This window comes from Stegodyphus dumicola, chromosome 8, assembly GCF_044657685.1.
Source record: "Stegodyphus dumicola isolate Sdum_Otavi_A_Nest chromosome 8, ASM4465768v1".
In the NCBI taxonomy this organism is placed as follows: domain Eukaryota; kingdom Metazoa; phylum Arthropoda; class Arachnida; order Araneae; family Eresidae; genus Stegodyphus; species Stegodyphus dumicola.
The window spans coordinates 43,761,769-43,778,460 of NC_140775.1; the positions used below are offsets into that span (position 1 = coordinate 43,761,769).

At 38.6% G+C, this 16,692-nt stretch overlaps 1 protein-coding gene across 1 annotated transcript in view; it reads left to right on the plus strand.

Moving 5' to 3' along the window:
• LOC118194643 (uncharacterized) overlaps positions 1–16,692 on the plus strand; it is a 249,889-nt gene that overhangs the window by 226,247 nt on the left and 6,950 nt on the right. Inside the window, exon 3 of the mRNA XM_085821791.1 lies at positions 2,589–3,092. Within this exon, the coding sequence (XP_085677917.1) occupies positions 2,646–3,092 (447 nt within the window). The 5' untranslated portion in view covers positions 2,589–2,645. The remainder of the gene's footprint in view (positions 1–2,588; positions 3,093–16,692) is intronic.

Consider the following 16,692-nt stretch of genomic DNA (forward strand, 5'->3'; position numbering starts at 1 on the left):
GCAGGTACTCCCGAGAGCTTGACCCCAAACCACTGACACAAGGACTAGTGACCAGCCGATTGACACCCGTGAGGACGTCTAAGGTGCCTCCCGTTTAGCTGAAGCAGAGGCCAAAGTAGTGTGTTGGGGACAGTACCTCGGCCCTCAAATACCAGGACCCTTCTTTTCAGCGACACGGGTCTCCACGCACGGCAAACACGTGGGCAGTTTTCTCGCCACTCGGAAACTAGAAACAAGGTCTGTTCCAGTCTCTGGTGAAGAAGCCCTAACTCCGTAGAGAGAAACCACAAGGGAGAAGGGAAGGGAAAAATTTCCAGCCAAGCGGAGAGGAGACAGAAAAGAGGATAGATCACTGGGGCTCCAGGATCGTGACACTCGTCTCATCAAGAAGATGATCCCCTGAAGGGCTAGGGTACCTCGGGATTGCCACACCCGTACTCACGAAAGTGAGCCCCCTGAGGGACTCAAAACCCGAACCAAGTAAATACTTATAGCGCTGTATAATTCGCTATATAATACCTATATAATTCGTCAAACGATAATAATTGAGACTACATACTACGTAATACTACGTAAATACTACGTAATTTCATTAATAGAATAACCCAACTTTATAATCTAAAATAGTTTAGTAAGTCTCAGTTATGTCTCTTCTTTTCCCGACGCGGTGTAAATTAAAATTGTAAATGTAAAAGTTACTGCTAAACAAGAAAAGCTATACAAGAAAGCCTAGTTATGCAAATGTACAATTAAAATTAAAACAACTAAAAAGCATTTGACGCGCTGTAATTAAAATTGTAAATGTAATGCTTACTATTAAACAAGAAAGCCTAGTTAGGCAAATGTACAATTAAAATAAATAGCTAAAATGCTATTAGTCCAAAAATTACACAATTATACGGGACACACCTTCGAACCCGAAAATTATAAACTTTTTAAAGAGAAGAATCAAAAGAAACATGATAAAAACGTATGGAAACGCTAAGACCAAAGAGGAATACAAAAAAGGACGAAACATATTTACGTCCAGAGCGGTGGTATGTTTAACTAAAAATGATCAAAATTGCTGCTAAGGTTTGCCGTAAAAAGAAGCATTCTAAAGGAGCGTTACCTGTTAAAGTAGTTAAATTTCTCCAATACGGTGAAGCTTCGTAGAAGGGCGAAACTAACGTAAAGAAGCAATAGTTAATGGTAAGCAACCCCCAAACGGAAAAAAACTTGTATTTTTAGATGGGGGTGAATGTCGTTGGCTATTTTTAATAAAATGGAATCTTCTGTGTCGTGAAGAAATGTGAAGCTAAAAACAAAATGGCTAACTTCAAAGAAACTGCTTATCTGGCCGAAAGGAGTTGAAATTGGAAAAATAGCAATTTGTTAATAAAGAGTTGTAATTCTTCGCACTAGTGGGTGGACAAGCGTTTTTGAAATGAAAATAGCATTTAAATTAATAAAAAATAGGTATGGCCAGAAAAAAGCGATATTAAATAAAAAATTTAATAATTTAACTGAATATTTGTGCCAATTAAGAGAAAAATGAGGCAGTAGAAGAAAATTATGTTAAATTTTTACAATTAGATCAATTGAATTAGCCATCCATCAGTTACCTTCCCTTGGGATTTAAGTAAAAATTTTGTTATCTAATTCAAATAATCTAAAATAAGAGGCAAATGCCAGTTTTCTTAAAACAATTTTTAATGATATAATTTTTTAATAATTTTGGAATAAGATTGCTTTGCAAGATTTTAATGAAGTACAGTATTTCTTCTTGAAGGAGGTCTGCGTTATTACAGATTCTTTTAATTCTAAGAAGTTGTGCAATTATTGTATTGATAATGATTGATAATGACTGTATCGAAATGTTAGAAAACCAGTTAGTAAGTTTTAGTGTATGAAATTGAAGTCTCTGCGTTTGTCAAATATTTAAATAAGATTGTAATTAAGAATTTGAAGATCTAGGTAAACAATATAATTTTGAATAGAGTTAGTGGCATTAAGTTTGAGGCAAGTAGGGTAAATATTTGTATTTTCTAGTTTGTTAAATTTATTAAAGGCAATAACATGATGAATATATCGAAAGATGTGTTGGTAGTATTTCCTTTCTTGAAAATTAAGTGAACGTACAAACTTAAATTCTTTAGCAGTTTCCGACCATAGGTATTCCCTGTACTTGCTTAAAGATTGTGTTATCAAATTGCAAATAATTGTTAAAAAGTACACTTTTGAGGAAAAGTCTCCATTCTTCTAGAGAAATTGTATGAATCTGCGGAAAGAAACTGGGGAGAGTAAGTAGGCTACTATGAATTTCTTCTAAAGGTAAAGTGGTATACAGGTTTTCGAAGTCGTAACATTGAATATATTCTATTTCAAGCAAATTTAGTCTCGAGAATTTTTTCGTTGTTACTAATCATCCAATTGCAGTGTAGATCTTGAAAATCGTAATTATTAATATTTAGTTATTAACGTTTTTGGTACATGTGAAATCAAGTCATTAAATGATCTTTGATATATAATAAACCATTTGCATGAAATTAATTTGAATTCAGTTTCTCGCAAAATTTATAATTCATTATTTTTTATCATGTCCGTAGGAGTGAAAAGAAATCTAACCTCATCCGAAGTATCATTCATTGATGTTAAGCAATTGAATGGCATTACAACAGCGAGAAATTTGCAAAGTGGGCGAATCCCCCACCCAAGACCGCAGGTCCCTTAGTCCTCGGAGGGGAGTTCGAGCGGCAGATGACTCTCCCGAAAACCCTGTTATAGTCCGATCGCCGAAGATGTCTCCGGAATTACTACGTTCACCTTCCAAAGTCTCTCCACGGCAGAAAATCGAATCTCCAAAAAACGCGGCGTGGAAGTCCTCCAAGTTCTTCAGCAAGAGCATGGCCTCCGGAGAGCTATTGAAGAGCCTCAAGAAACTTTCTCCATCCCCATCTTCGTCGAATACTTGCAACAACGAATCGGGAGTAACAACTTCTGACAATAAGGAAGCTGATGCCAAATCTTTCAAAAGCAGATTCACTTCTCTTAGGCGGAAAAGCGGCAGCGACTCTGACAGTGTACCCAACGTAGACAGTGAATCTTTGGAGGTGAGTGAAATGCTCTCGTATTCTCTCAGTATCATCTTCACCAAATCTTCATTATATAATATTCAATACAGCTGAGAGTGAGTGAGCGAGTGAGTGATTATGGCGCAAAAACCAGAGATGATTATGACGCGCCAAAAAAAAGATGAGATGATTACAATTGATGACATTAAAAATCAATAAATAAAACCAAGTAGATAAATGTACCAAATCCAGAGGATGAAGTCATATAAACACAAGTTAAAAGCACATATTAAAATTCAAGACACAGCCTTCAAAACAAATTACATTTGGTAATAAAAGCCAATCTCTTTTAAATAATAAAATAAATTACAATTGACCTCAATTCCGATTAAACGGTCGAGAGGTAAGTCACAGCTATTAAAATATTTCTGGCGAAGACTATTAAAACATGGACACTCAATTAAAATATGACGAACAGATAAACAAACATTACAATTAAAACAAACAGGCTCATTTTCAGCTTTGAGAAGATAGTTATGTGTGACTCTGGTGTGACCAATTCTGAGTCGAGTCAAAAGAACGTCCTCTTTACGATTTCCAGCAAAATCCCAATGCTCAGTTCTAGGCTTGCCGTTTCTCAACTTGTTGTGATGCTGAACATCCCAAATTTGCTGCCATTTTTTCCGTATCTTCCCCTTGATGACACAGCAGATGTCTCTAAAAGGGATAAGGCGACTGGACAGTTCAACAGCAGATTTTGCCGCGATGTCTGCAAGGTCGTTTCCCTTTATTCCCGTATGCCCGGGAACCCAGCAGTACAGGATTTCATATCCTCGTATCGTTAAATTTCTATGAATTTTGAGAACATCCACTACCACAGGATTCTGAGTGTTGGGAAAAGCTTCCAAGGATTTAAGAGCACTATACGAGTCTGTATAAACTATGAACATTTTGTAGCAGAGCTTTGAGATGTAAAAAAGACCACAATATATAGCAGATAGTTCAGATGTTAGGACTGAGAAAGCATGGTGCAAGCATCTGCTCTCAATGTAATCTTCAAATACAAAAGCCATCCAGACATGATCATTTGACTTTGATCCATCTGTGTATATCGGATGATAACTGCTATATTTGTGCCTGTGCTCAGCAAAAAGTTGTCTGTAAACGATCTCGTTAGTGCTCGCCTTTACGTGATGTTTAAAAACATCAAGAAGCTGGATCCGTGAATTTTCCCAAGGTGGAATTTCAAAATTCTGTACTGCTTGGAGGTGCATATCAGAGAGGGAGAGTTCCTCAATGACAGGGCGAACTCTTAAAGGGAAAGTAGGAACACAGGATGGACGTGTTTCAAATAATGTGTTACTCTTTATCAAGTAAGCACAGCTTATTGGGATGTTCAGGTTGAGATAGAGTATTAAAATATTGCAAAAGGGACAATTCCTCACGCCTGAGATAAAGTGATGGTTCGTTAGAGTCAACATATAGGCTTTGCACAGGAGAAGTCCTGAAAGCTCCTGAACAAATCCGCAGAGCTTGATGGTGAACATGATAAAGTTTTAACAAAACAGATGACCGAGCGGATCCATAAACAACTGAGCCATAGTCCAGTTTAGAGCGGATAAGCGCTCTGTAAATGCGAAGCATGGAGCAACGCTCTGCACCCCAGGAGGTGTTCGCCAAAACTTTTAAAATATTTAGTGATTTTAGACACTTCTTTCTCAGGTTCAAAACATGAGAAAGAAAAGTCAATTTTCGGTCGAACGTCACTCCTAAAAATTTTACTTCAGGCGCAACTGGAATAATTGTACCATTCAAATATAACTCAGGTTCAGGATGGAGACTACGCTTCCTACAAAAGTGAACGCACACAGTTTTCTGTTTCGAAAATGTAAATCCCCGTTTGTCTGACCATTCTTGGATCTTATTCAGAGCCATCTGCAGTTGCCTCTCTACGTATCTCATGTCTGCTCCTCGACAGCTAATCTGCAGATCATCAACATATAGAGATCCCAAGATGGTGGGAGGAAGTTCTTTTAATACAGAGTTTATTTTTAAACTAAACAGGGCTAAGCACACAGCCTTGAGGCACACCATCTTCCTGTTCAAAACATCTGATAAAACAGAGCCAATTCTTACTTGAAAAGTTCTAGGGTTCAAGAAATTCTGAATGAAAATTGGTAGGTTGCCGCGCAAGCCACTCTCGTGAAGATCGCGAAGTATACCGTATCTCCATGCCTTATCATAAGCTTTCTCAATGTCAAAAAATATTGAGACAAGGTGACTTCTTCTTACAAAAGCTTTTCGAACAGATGTCTCTAAGAGGAGCATATTATCTACGGTAGTCCTCCCCTTTCGAAAACCGCTTTGATAAGGTGATATAACATTATTTTTTTCCAAGAAGTAGACTAGGCGGCTGTTTACCATCTTTTCAAACAGTTTGCAGAGGCAACTCGTAAGGGCAATTGGCCGATAGTTGGAGGCATTCCTTGGATCTTTCCCTGGCTTAGCAATAGCAGCTCTCCTCCATGCACTGGGAAAGGCACGCACCTTCCACACCCCATTGTAAAGAGTGAGAAGGGCATTCAGTGACTTATAGGACAGATGATTTAGCATTTCATTATTCACGCCATCAAGACCCGGAGAAGACCTATGTGTCTGCAATAAAGCACTCCTTAATTCAAGCATAGTCAAGTCTATATTGTAAGGCTCAGATTTGGAAGAGTTGAATGCGATGGGATTTATTTCAGAGTGCTGCTTCATAGAAAGAAATGCAGCTGTATAGTTTCTGCTGGAAGAAACGGAAGCAAATGTCTCACCAATAGTATTCGCAATTTCTTCTATGGAGCTAATCACTCGGCCATCTTTTTCCAAAAAGGAAAGTGAGTGGTCTTTATATATGCCGCATGCTTTTGGAACTCTTTCCCAAACCCGCTTACTAGGCGTGGAGGATGTTATTGACGACACATATGAAATCCAGGAATCCCTCTGGCTCTGCCTTCTTACTTTTCGTGCATTTGCTTTGGCTCTTTTAAAGGCTATGAGGTTTCGCAGAGTAGGATATCTACGAAAAATACCCCATGCTTTTTTCTGTTTTTTCAGTGCTTCATGACAGTCGCGATTCCACCATGGTTTTGAATATTTTAGTAGTTTTCCCGATGTTCTAGGAATGGAGAGCATAGCTGCCTGAATAATAGTATTAGTAACAGCTTCAACAGCGTCATCAATATGCCCATCTTCTACTATTTGATCTCTGAGCTCTGCAATGGAAGATAAGAGTTCCCAGTCTGCCCTATCGAGTATGAATCGAGGGGATCTCGACATGGGGTTTGCTCCTCTTCGTGCAAGAGACACAAGAATGTGATAATGATTACTGTTGTAAAGATCTTTTCCCACATTAAAAGTGCAAAAAGGCAACAGAGATGGTGAACAGATGGCAAGGTCGAGAGCATGGAATGTCTTTGAAGGCTCATGGAAGTAAATATCTTGCCCATTATTGAGGAGACAAAGGCTATGATCTTCGATCATCTGCTCAATTTGTCTTCCTCGGCAATTTGTATCTTTACTACCACAGAGCGGCCTATGGCCGTTAAAATCTCCTATTATGATGAAAGGCTCAGGCAGCTGCTCTAAAAGACCATTTAAATCTTGCTGATGAATATGCTCATTTGGAGGCAAATACAGAGAAACGACTGTAACGACAATATCAAAATTTGTTTGAGTAGCTACAACTTAGAGGGATGTCGTCAAAGAAAGCACATTTGAGGGATAATCCAGCGAGGTGAGGAGACCTACACCTCCACTGGGACGCTCACCTGCAATGTTATCTTTCCTGACGAAAGAAAACCTCCGAAGTTTTGCCTGTTGTTTTGGTTTTAGATTTGTTTCCCGTATTGCGAAGCATACAGGATGATAAGCATTAATTATGGCTTTGATGTCGAGCAAATTTCGGTGGAAACCGCGACAGTTCCATGACATGAGGGTGGCCATTATGAATGGTTTTTGTTTTTTCTGCCCTGTTCCTTTGTTTTTCGTGGAAGTAGATGCCTGGGAACTTCTAGACCCTCTTCTACTTCCATAAAGTCTGAATCCGCAGATTCAGAAATAATCTCATCAAAAGAGCTATTGCTGTGACTTCTATTTTTATTGGATATTTTATGTGTAGTAGTTTTGGGCTTACTTTGAATAACTGTTTCTTTCTTTTGTACTATATGGGTAGTATTTTCTTTTTTCTTGTTGGATGTAGACGGTTGGGTTTTATTTGGTAGGGTCTGTGTGCCTATTGATGTTTGGGTGGCAACTGTACGAGATGATTTAACACCGCTGGCGTATGATGTATTTGGCCGGAGCTGTGTGCTCTGGACTAATCTTCTGGCTTCGGCAAATGAGATGTTCCTCGTAACCTTTGCAGCCTGCACTTCTTTTTCCAATTTCCATTTTGGGGAGAGGCGTGAAAATGCTGGGTGGTCACCCATGCAGTTTAAACAAAGAGGCGCAGCGGTACAATTTTCAGAATCGTGGCCAATCTGTGAGCATCGGGCGCATGTGAGATTGCCACGACAAGACGTCTTAGAATGGCCGAAACGCTGGCATTGGAAACATCGCAGAGGGTTTGGAATATAAGGTCTTACAGGAATATTTAGATATCCGGCCTTAATATTCTTAGGCAGATCAGGCGTGTTGAAGGTAAGGATCACGTGTTTCGTGTCTATCAAATTACCTTCTTTACGCATCTTGATCCGCCTTACACCGCAGACATTTTGTTCGGAGAGCTCAGAAGCGATCTCTTCTTCAGAAACATACAGAAGGTCGAATTCTGAGATTACACCCCGACAATAGTTGAGTGAGTTATGTGGTGTTACAGTGACATTCGCTTGCCCAAGTTTAGTTACCTGAAGTAAAGAAGCAGACTGGTTGGCTGAGGTTGTATCAATAAGCAAGTCTCCGGAGCGGAGACGCTTTATATTTCTCGGCTCACCAATACAGGACTGGATGTATTTGTTTATTACGAAAGGAGACATCTTATGCATTTCGCCAGAAGGACTAGAGATGACTAGGAAACGGGGACTATTGTTATGATTTTTTTCATTTGTATCTGTACGTAATTTTTTTGCAGTAGACTTTTCAGAACTAGGTTGAGTGAGTGGTTTAGCAGTAGACGTTTCAGAACTAGGTTGAGTGACTGGTTTAGCTGTAGACGTTTCAGAACTAGGTTGAGTGACTGGAGTGATTTGAGTAACTGGACTGACCTCGAAATCTTTAATTAAGTAGATATGAGAAGAAGCCATAGTGAAAGAATAAAGATTCGGGTCCGACGGCCCCGCCCACCACGGAGCCCAACAAGGGAACACAGATTCCTGTGTTAGGGCTAGCCGGACCTATACGCAAACTGAAGCCCCACAGTCGGCTTTCCCGAAAGCAGGTACACCCGAGAGCTTGACCCCAAGCCACTGACACAAGGACTAGTGACCAGCCGATTGACACCCGTGAGGACGACTAAGGTGCCTCCCGTTTAGCTGAAGCAGAGGCCAAAGCAGTGTGTTGGGGACAGTACCTCGCCCCTGAACTACCAGGACCTTCCTTTCCAGCGACACGGGTCTTCACGCACGGCAAACACGTGGGCAGTTTTCTCGCCACTCGAGAACTAGAGACAAGGGCTGTTCCAGTTTCTTGTGACGAGCCCCAAACTCCGTAGAGAGAAACGAGGGAGAAGGGAAGGGAAAAAGTACCAGCCAAGAGGAGAGGAGACGGAAAAGAGGATAGATCACTGGGGCTCCAGGTTCGTGACACCCGTCTCACCAAGAAGATGATCCCCTGAAGGGCTAGGGTACCTCGGGATTGCCCCACCCGTACTCACAAAAGTGAGCTCCCTGAGAGTCAATACAGCTGAGAAACCTCTATTGATAGCTGACACTTTTATGGGAGGTAAAATATGCAATATTAAGTTCACTGTATAAGAAGCTTATTAAAATGTTTCTTTTTTAAGGATTTACGTGAAACTGTTTTTATTTAGTTTACAATGAGAGTATTACATATCATCTCAGTTTGGCTAGATCTATTATACTTTTGATTCATACAGAATTACAATATTGGTGTAAACTCAGTCTGAAATGCATTTGAAATTAAGATCAATAAGTTATGAAAGTTTTCAAGATTTCTTCAAACCATTCATCCAGTCCCCAAACCTATACAGATAGCCATCAATGAGACTTACAAATTCAGAGAATACGAATTTGATGAATATATTATATATTTATTGAATTCCTAAGTCAGAAACATTCATTAGTTAAGCCGCTTTCGTTAGTGAATATTCTTGAAATAAATACGCACTGAAAAAGGAACGGTCGTGGTAGTAGTGAAACTGCAAGCGCGAAACCTTACAGGTTATATATGCCAATAGGGAATGGAATGGTAATACACACAGTAAGGAACGGTAAAGAAAGCTTTAGGGTAACATGGAAGGCGGTGGTACTAGTGGATTACCTAGTGGAAAATCTTAAGGGTTATATGTGCCGCAAACATGCGTAAAATATCCGAAAAGAAATAGGTCAAAAGCACAAGCTCCAAACAAGGACAAATTTAAAACAAAACCATACATAGAATGAGAAAAATGAGACACTCTAAAATAAAAAATAAATAAAATACGTAAAACTGACATGATTTCAGATACGAAACAAGAAAAAAATAAAATAAAAAATATGTGATACATTAATTAATATAGATTGAAATATTAAGAAAAAAAAAGGCATGAAAAAAATCGAAAGTAAATACACTCGTGCTACAAAATAAGCAACAAATGTTAAAATAGAATGCCGAATGCAAATAAGCAACCAAAATTAGCATAAAACATAACTCGCAGTCACACCACAACGTCTTAAAAAAGGCACGCCGGACCTATGCGTCAGTTTTAAAACAGCGATAGTTCCGTGTAATCTGAGATAACAAAACCGGAAACCATAAGCCGAACCGGAAACCACAGCTTATGGTTTACACCATTTGCACGATGAAATGCGTTGAAGGCTTGTCGGGATGTTGCAAGCTGGTGCAAGACAACCTGCTGTTGCAAAAGAGCTGAATGTGCATTGTATTCTCATCAACAGGCTGTGGAATCGTGACTAATAGGCTATGGAATTCTGACTAATAAGCTGTGGAAATAGTGATCAAAACCCCTGTAGAAGACGTGAGTCTGGATGCGAGAGGATTACCACAACGGCAAACGATCGCTAACTGTTGCCACGTACGAGACGCCGTAGAGCACAAATAGCCGGACAGCTGGCATCGTATCTCTCTTCTACTGCAGGACGGCCCATATCCCGTCAAACTGTGTCACATAGACTGCATGAAGATGGACTATATGCCCGGTGACATGTGGTTTGAGTTTGTCCACATCATATGTCAGAGCGCGGTTGAATTAAACCCAAGAACATCGCAATTAGACACTACAGCAGTGGGGCCGTGCACTCTTTAGAAATGAGTCTCAGTTGCTCTTGCACACGATATCGCGTTTATTACAAGCGGTCGTACCAGAGACATATTACAGGATGATTGCAATGAAAAAATTCAGATATTTAGTCAACTTTGCGAAATTCGAAAACTGCAAATCTCACATAGTAAGTCTCAGTCCTAAGTAATCCATAAACCAGAGCAAAATATAACTAATACCTCAGTTCTAAAATTGATAATCACATAATCACAAAATTAAGTCTATGAATACAATCAAGTACCTTGGGTTAAAATGGACAAGAAGTTTTTCTGAATTCCCCATATAGAAAACATTAAACTTTGTACATCAGGGGTCTCCAAACTTTCCAGCCTTAGGGCCATACTGATTACTCCAGTAAGTTCCGAGGGCCAAAACCATATTATCATTGTTGCCGGTGGTAAAAAGTGAAATAATCCACTGATGAAAAAAAAAGTCCGAAAAAGTACGCAACGTTTAAAAAAGGCTGCAACTCGGAATAAAGTCCGCAAAACGGCAACACTGCATATTATTAATTTTCCTGTCATTATCTGTAATTTCTAGATTAGTCGTATAGTACGAGCCATGAGGAGTAACGTGACACGACATCTGGTGGACACAAGCGGAAATAGCTAGTACCTTCTATCGCTAACAGATGGCGCTAATAGCACGTACAGAAGTCAGTTCCTATGACACTGTTGTGAAATAAAATAGTGCGTACCTCCTTAAAACGTGTTTGTGCGTGTTTAAGTTTAAGACATCTTTGTAACAGTATTTTGATTTGAATTGTTGCTTTTGTGTGTGATTTAGTAGTATGGAAAAGAAGCGAAAAATTGGTAGTGAATGCAGAAAATTCAAAGATCAGTGGAACATTCAGTATTTCGTAATTGAATCCAGTAACAAGGCGCTATGTTTGATTTGCAATGAAAGCATAGCCGTTCTCAAAGAATATAACATTAAACGTCATTATGAAACAAAACATTTTCAAAATTACTCAAAATATACACGGACAGAAAAATTCGAAGCTATGAAGCGCGGATTGAAATCTCAGCAATCTTCATTTACAAAACTCAAAACTGAACAAGAGGCTGCAACTCGTGCCAGCTTTTGTGTGGCTCTTGAAATTGCAAAACGTGGAAAACCATTCACCGATGGAGAAATGATCAAAGAAAGCATAATTGCAGTAGCCGAAGAAATATGCCCTGAAAAGGTAAATTTATGAAAAACTGTCAGTATGTCATTAAACACTGTGGCTCGAAGAGTAGAAATCATTGCTGAAAATATATCCTCTCAACTGTTCGACAAAAATGGACATGTTGAGTGGTTTTCTTTGGCCTTGGGTGAGTCAACGGATGTGTCAGATACTGCTCAGGTGTTGATTTATATTCGAGGAGTAGATAAAAGCTATGAAGTGCATGAAGAACTTCTTGATATGTATAGTATTCATGGCATAACTACTGGTACAGATATTTTTAAAGGAGTTGAAATGGGCATTAATCAAAAGAACCTTCGATGGAAAAACTTGAAATGTATTACAACTGATGGAAGCAAAAACATGAGTGGGAAAGATAAAGGAGTGGTCGCTCTTGTGTCAAAGGCTGTAGAAAATGAGGGTGGTTCAAAACCATTAGTCTTACATTGTATCATTCATCAACAGTCTTTGTGCGGAAAATGTTTGGATATGTCTGAAGTTCTGAAACCAGTCATATCAACTGTTAATTTTATCAGATCTTTTGGGCTGAATCACCGACAATTCCGACAATTTATTGAAGAGATTGGAGAAAATGACTTACCTTATCATACTGCGGTACGTTGGCTTAGTTGTGGGAATATCCTTCAGCGCTTTTTTGAACTTCGAGCAGTGATCGAAATTTTTTTGAATGAAAAGCATCGCCCTCTTACTGAATTACAAAACAACGCATGGCTGTGGAAGTTAGCATTCTATGTTGATTTGACAAAACATGTGAACGAACTGAATTTGAGATTGCAAGGAGAAAACCAGAATCTTCCTGATTTATACACTAATACCAAATCATTCCGGAAGAAGTTGATACTGTTTCAATCACAACTACGAAGTAAATGTTTTTCACATTTTAAAACATGTGAAATATTCAGCCACACCACTGAGACTGAGTTTCCTATCGATTTTGCAATCGAAACTTTGAGTGCTTTTAAAATAAATTTTGATACTCGTTTCTCGGACTTTGATGCCATTGCGAATCAAATTAAGATTTTTCAGAATCCTTTTGATACTGACATTGAAACCCTAGCCCCGGAACTTCAAATGGAAATGATTGATCTACAGTGCAGTGATATAATTAAGAACAAATATCAAAACTCATCTTTGGAATTTTATAAGAGTCTTCCACTGACACAATTTGATAATTTGCATAAATTTGCTCGTGGGCTGTTTTCTGTTTTTGGTACTACTTATTTGTGTGAGAAGACCTTCTCCAAAATGAAATACACAAAAAATGTTTACAGATCTAAATTAACTGATGAGCATCTTAAATCTCTTTTAATAATTGGTACAAGTAAAATTAGTCCACAACTACAAACTATTGTCAGTGGAAAATCTCAATTACATAAATCTCATTGGTATTTCATACGTCATTATGCTTGTTATAAGTTATGTTTTTATTTAAAATGTATAAAATGTTAGTTGGATTCATTTCAATAATTTATTAGTTATTATATACTGAAGTTAAATTTTCTGCATATTATACATGTCTTTACTCATTACAATTCTGTGTTTCTTTATCCAACTTATCACAAAAACAATAACAATAAGCCTACAACAATGTTATGAGTAGTTAGCCCATGACCATATCAATGTAGATGTCATATTAATAATTATTCAACATAAAATTAGAATACTTCAGTAAACTAAATTTAATTTGCTATAAAAAATATGTTCTCTAAAAGGAGTTTTCAAGTATGCTAGCTCTCCGCGGGCCAGACAAAATCTGTCCGCGGGCCAGATGTGGCCCTCGGGCCGTAGTTTGGAGACCCCTGTTATACATCAATAGCTAACTGCTTACGACGTATGAATGGATATACCTGGGACTTAAATCTCCATATAACGCGGATTCTTCTAAAAACAATCATATCAAAAATGGTAAATTACGGCACCGGAATTTGGACACAACCAATGACAGTGAGAAAGATTAAATGTTTAAATGCAATTCAAAGGCCGTTTACTGTTTGCATTACTCGAGCGTATCGCACAACTTCAAATATTGCTCTTGATACTTTAGCTAGTACTCTTGCACCATCAATCAGTGTAGGAATGGAAAGCACCTACCTGAAAGTCCTTCGACTTAATCAAGCCGCAGAATTTATCAACCATACCTTTCTGCCATCCGAATATGAAAAGAAAATTAACCCCAACCATATTTATCCTGCGCTTCGCTTCCATAAAATAAATTTTCCCATGTCTGAGGAAAGTTCAAATAGTTCATTTCCAGTTGCATACACTGATAGATCAAACACTAAAGGAAAAGCTGGTTCAGCAGTCTAATTTCAAACTGCCCCTTTTAAAGATCATCAAATGAAAAGGTCATCTCCATAATAAAAAGAGTGTTTTCCAAGCGGTAATGTCAGCCATAAGAGCAGTGATTGAAATAGCCATTTAAAAAAATCTCAACAAATTTAACGTAAAATCTGACTCCCAAGCAGCTATTTTAGCGATTAAAAATCTCTTACCTTCCTCTCCATTGATTTCTGACGTAAATTCTCTTCTGGCAATAATCAGGCAGATGAATTAGCCTAAGAAGCATCTCCTAATCAAGATGGTATTGAAATCACCCTTCTATGGCCTGATTCAAATTTCAATGATCAACTGAAACACTTTGCTTCAAAATCTTGGCAAGATTTGTGGAATAATGGCAGGGAATCCCGGGGACTGTGCATCTTCACAAGGGAAGACGCACATATAACTTGATACCAAATGTAGGCTTATCATCGCTGTACTCAATCATTTATTAAATTATTACTCGTATATTACAGGACGCGGACCCTTCCCCACATATTTCTGCCTCAAGAAATATAGTGAACTCCGATATCAGCATAAGCAGGTAACTCCTGATCATTGCACTTTTTCATGCCTCTTAATTAAGGATATTCACAAAAAATCTGTTTAAACTGATCTCCCGGGATTGAAAAGGTTTCTAAGTAAAGACAAACAACAGTATCCGAAGTTAAAAAAAAATTATGCAACGACTCTCTTGCTATGGCCTAGATCTTTGTCAAGTACAAGTTCTTATAATGCATAAATTTAATGCATTTTTATATCCCGTGAATATGTACAAAATGACTCAACTTGTGAACTGTATAAACTGTAATAGCCTTTTACAAATGATATAACCCTATGACACCTACCTCTTTAGTATTATTATTATTTTTATAGTTCATTAAAACATTATGTTTCCAGTACTCATTATGTTTATCTCTATACTGATTATATTAATCTGTTATTTTTGTTGCACCAAAACAGATATGCAATTTAATTTGTGAATTTCAAATTGTATTGAGACTATATTGTAATCCCTTTATGTCCTAAATCATTATTTTTAATAAATACTGAATGCCGGGCGTTCTGTGGGATTCCACGATGTACCATAAACTTTACCAGGTAAACTTTAGATAAAGCTTCAGTTGCCCATTTCCTCGATCTTTCTCAGTAAATTCTTATAAAACGATTCCCGCAGGGCAATGATATGGTGGGAACCAGGGACACGCTATTGGAGGCCAACCATCGTCGAAAGAGACTATTACAGAGGAGGAGGCGTACATGTGTAGGCTGGGATAGCAAAGAACGGCCTCACCGACCTCTACGTGTTTCCTGGTGGTTCCGTCACAACCATCCAATATCGTGACCAAATTCTACACCCTCTTGTAGGTCCTCAATGCTGCAATGAGTACCAACGTGGTGTATATAGACGATAACACCCGCCCGTAAAGAGCAAGTGTGGGACAACGGATAGCACGCCGTCGTGTGTAGCTAGGCACTATCCAAGAGCTCCGACATGCATTATTATAGGAATGAGTGCTACTGTCACAACAAGTGGTTAACAACACTATTTCCAGCTTGCCTCGCCGTTGGCATAATTCACAGTATCGCCACTGAGCGAAGGGATTCAAAAATTGACCAAAGAGCTTCTATTGCTCTTTTGACGCTAAATCTTTGAAACTGTGCATATGAATGGAAGCTGTTGTTTATGTTTTATTCATATATGCATCTTCCTTTGATAATGAGTTTATTCTATGGTGTGAGAATGTGGGTTTTGATAAATGCAAAAAATTAATGCCAGTTTAAAATTCGAAAGAACGCATTCTTAGGTTAGCTATTTTTAGTAAACTTTGAAACGCGGTTACTCTGGAGAAGGGAAGAATTCCATTTCAGGTCGCCTCTTGCAATGCTCAAATTGTTTAAAAAAGAGCAGTAATGAATTTTGCCAAATTGTAAGTATTCGAAAAATTCTGAAACGAAACTGGATTATATTCACGTTACAAATGCAGAAATCATGTGAAACACTCAAGCAGACCAACCCGTTCGCCTCGGTTCAAACCAGGAACGAAATATCAGTATTCAATGCTCTTAAGCCCTCGGTAGTGATGAGTCGGTACTACCGAACCGGATATTTTGTAACGGGTACTGAAAATCGGTACATCCAAGTACCCGTTACTTCAGTACCGAAATCGGTACTTTTCGGTATTCGTTACTCTGTACCGAAACGGGTACTTTTCGGTATTCGTTACTTCTGTACCGAAACAGGCACTTTTCGGTATTCGTTACTTTTGTACCGAAACGGATACTTTTCGGTATTCGTTACTTCTGTACCGAAACGGGTACTTTTCGGTATTCGTTACTTCTGTACCGAAACGGGTGCTTTTCGGTATTCGTTACTTTGTAACGAAAATATGCGTCTCTTCTCGGTATTTCGGTATTCGTTACTGAAGGATCGATGAGGGTTCAGCTCACTTCGGTTTTGGTACGAGGACAGTAGTATCTGGTTGTATTTGCGAAATGGTGATATGCGCTCCTTGTGTCCATGAATGGTCTGCTCCTCAGACACTTCCGTAGTTGACATGTTTTCTGATATTCAAAATCTTACTCCGTACAGATAAAATCAAACACGTGGTGACGTGGCAGAGTTCCTTCAGTGCGCAAAATCGTTAGCT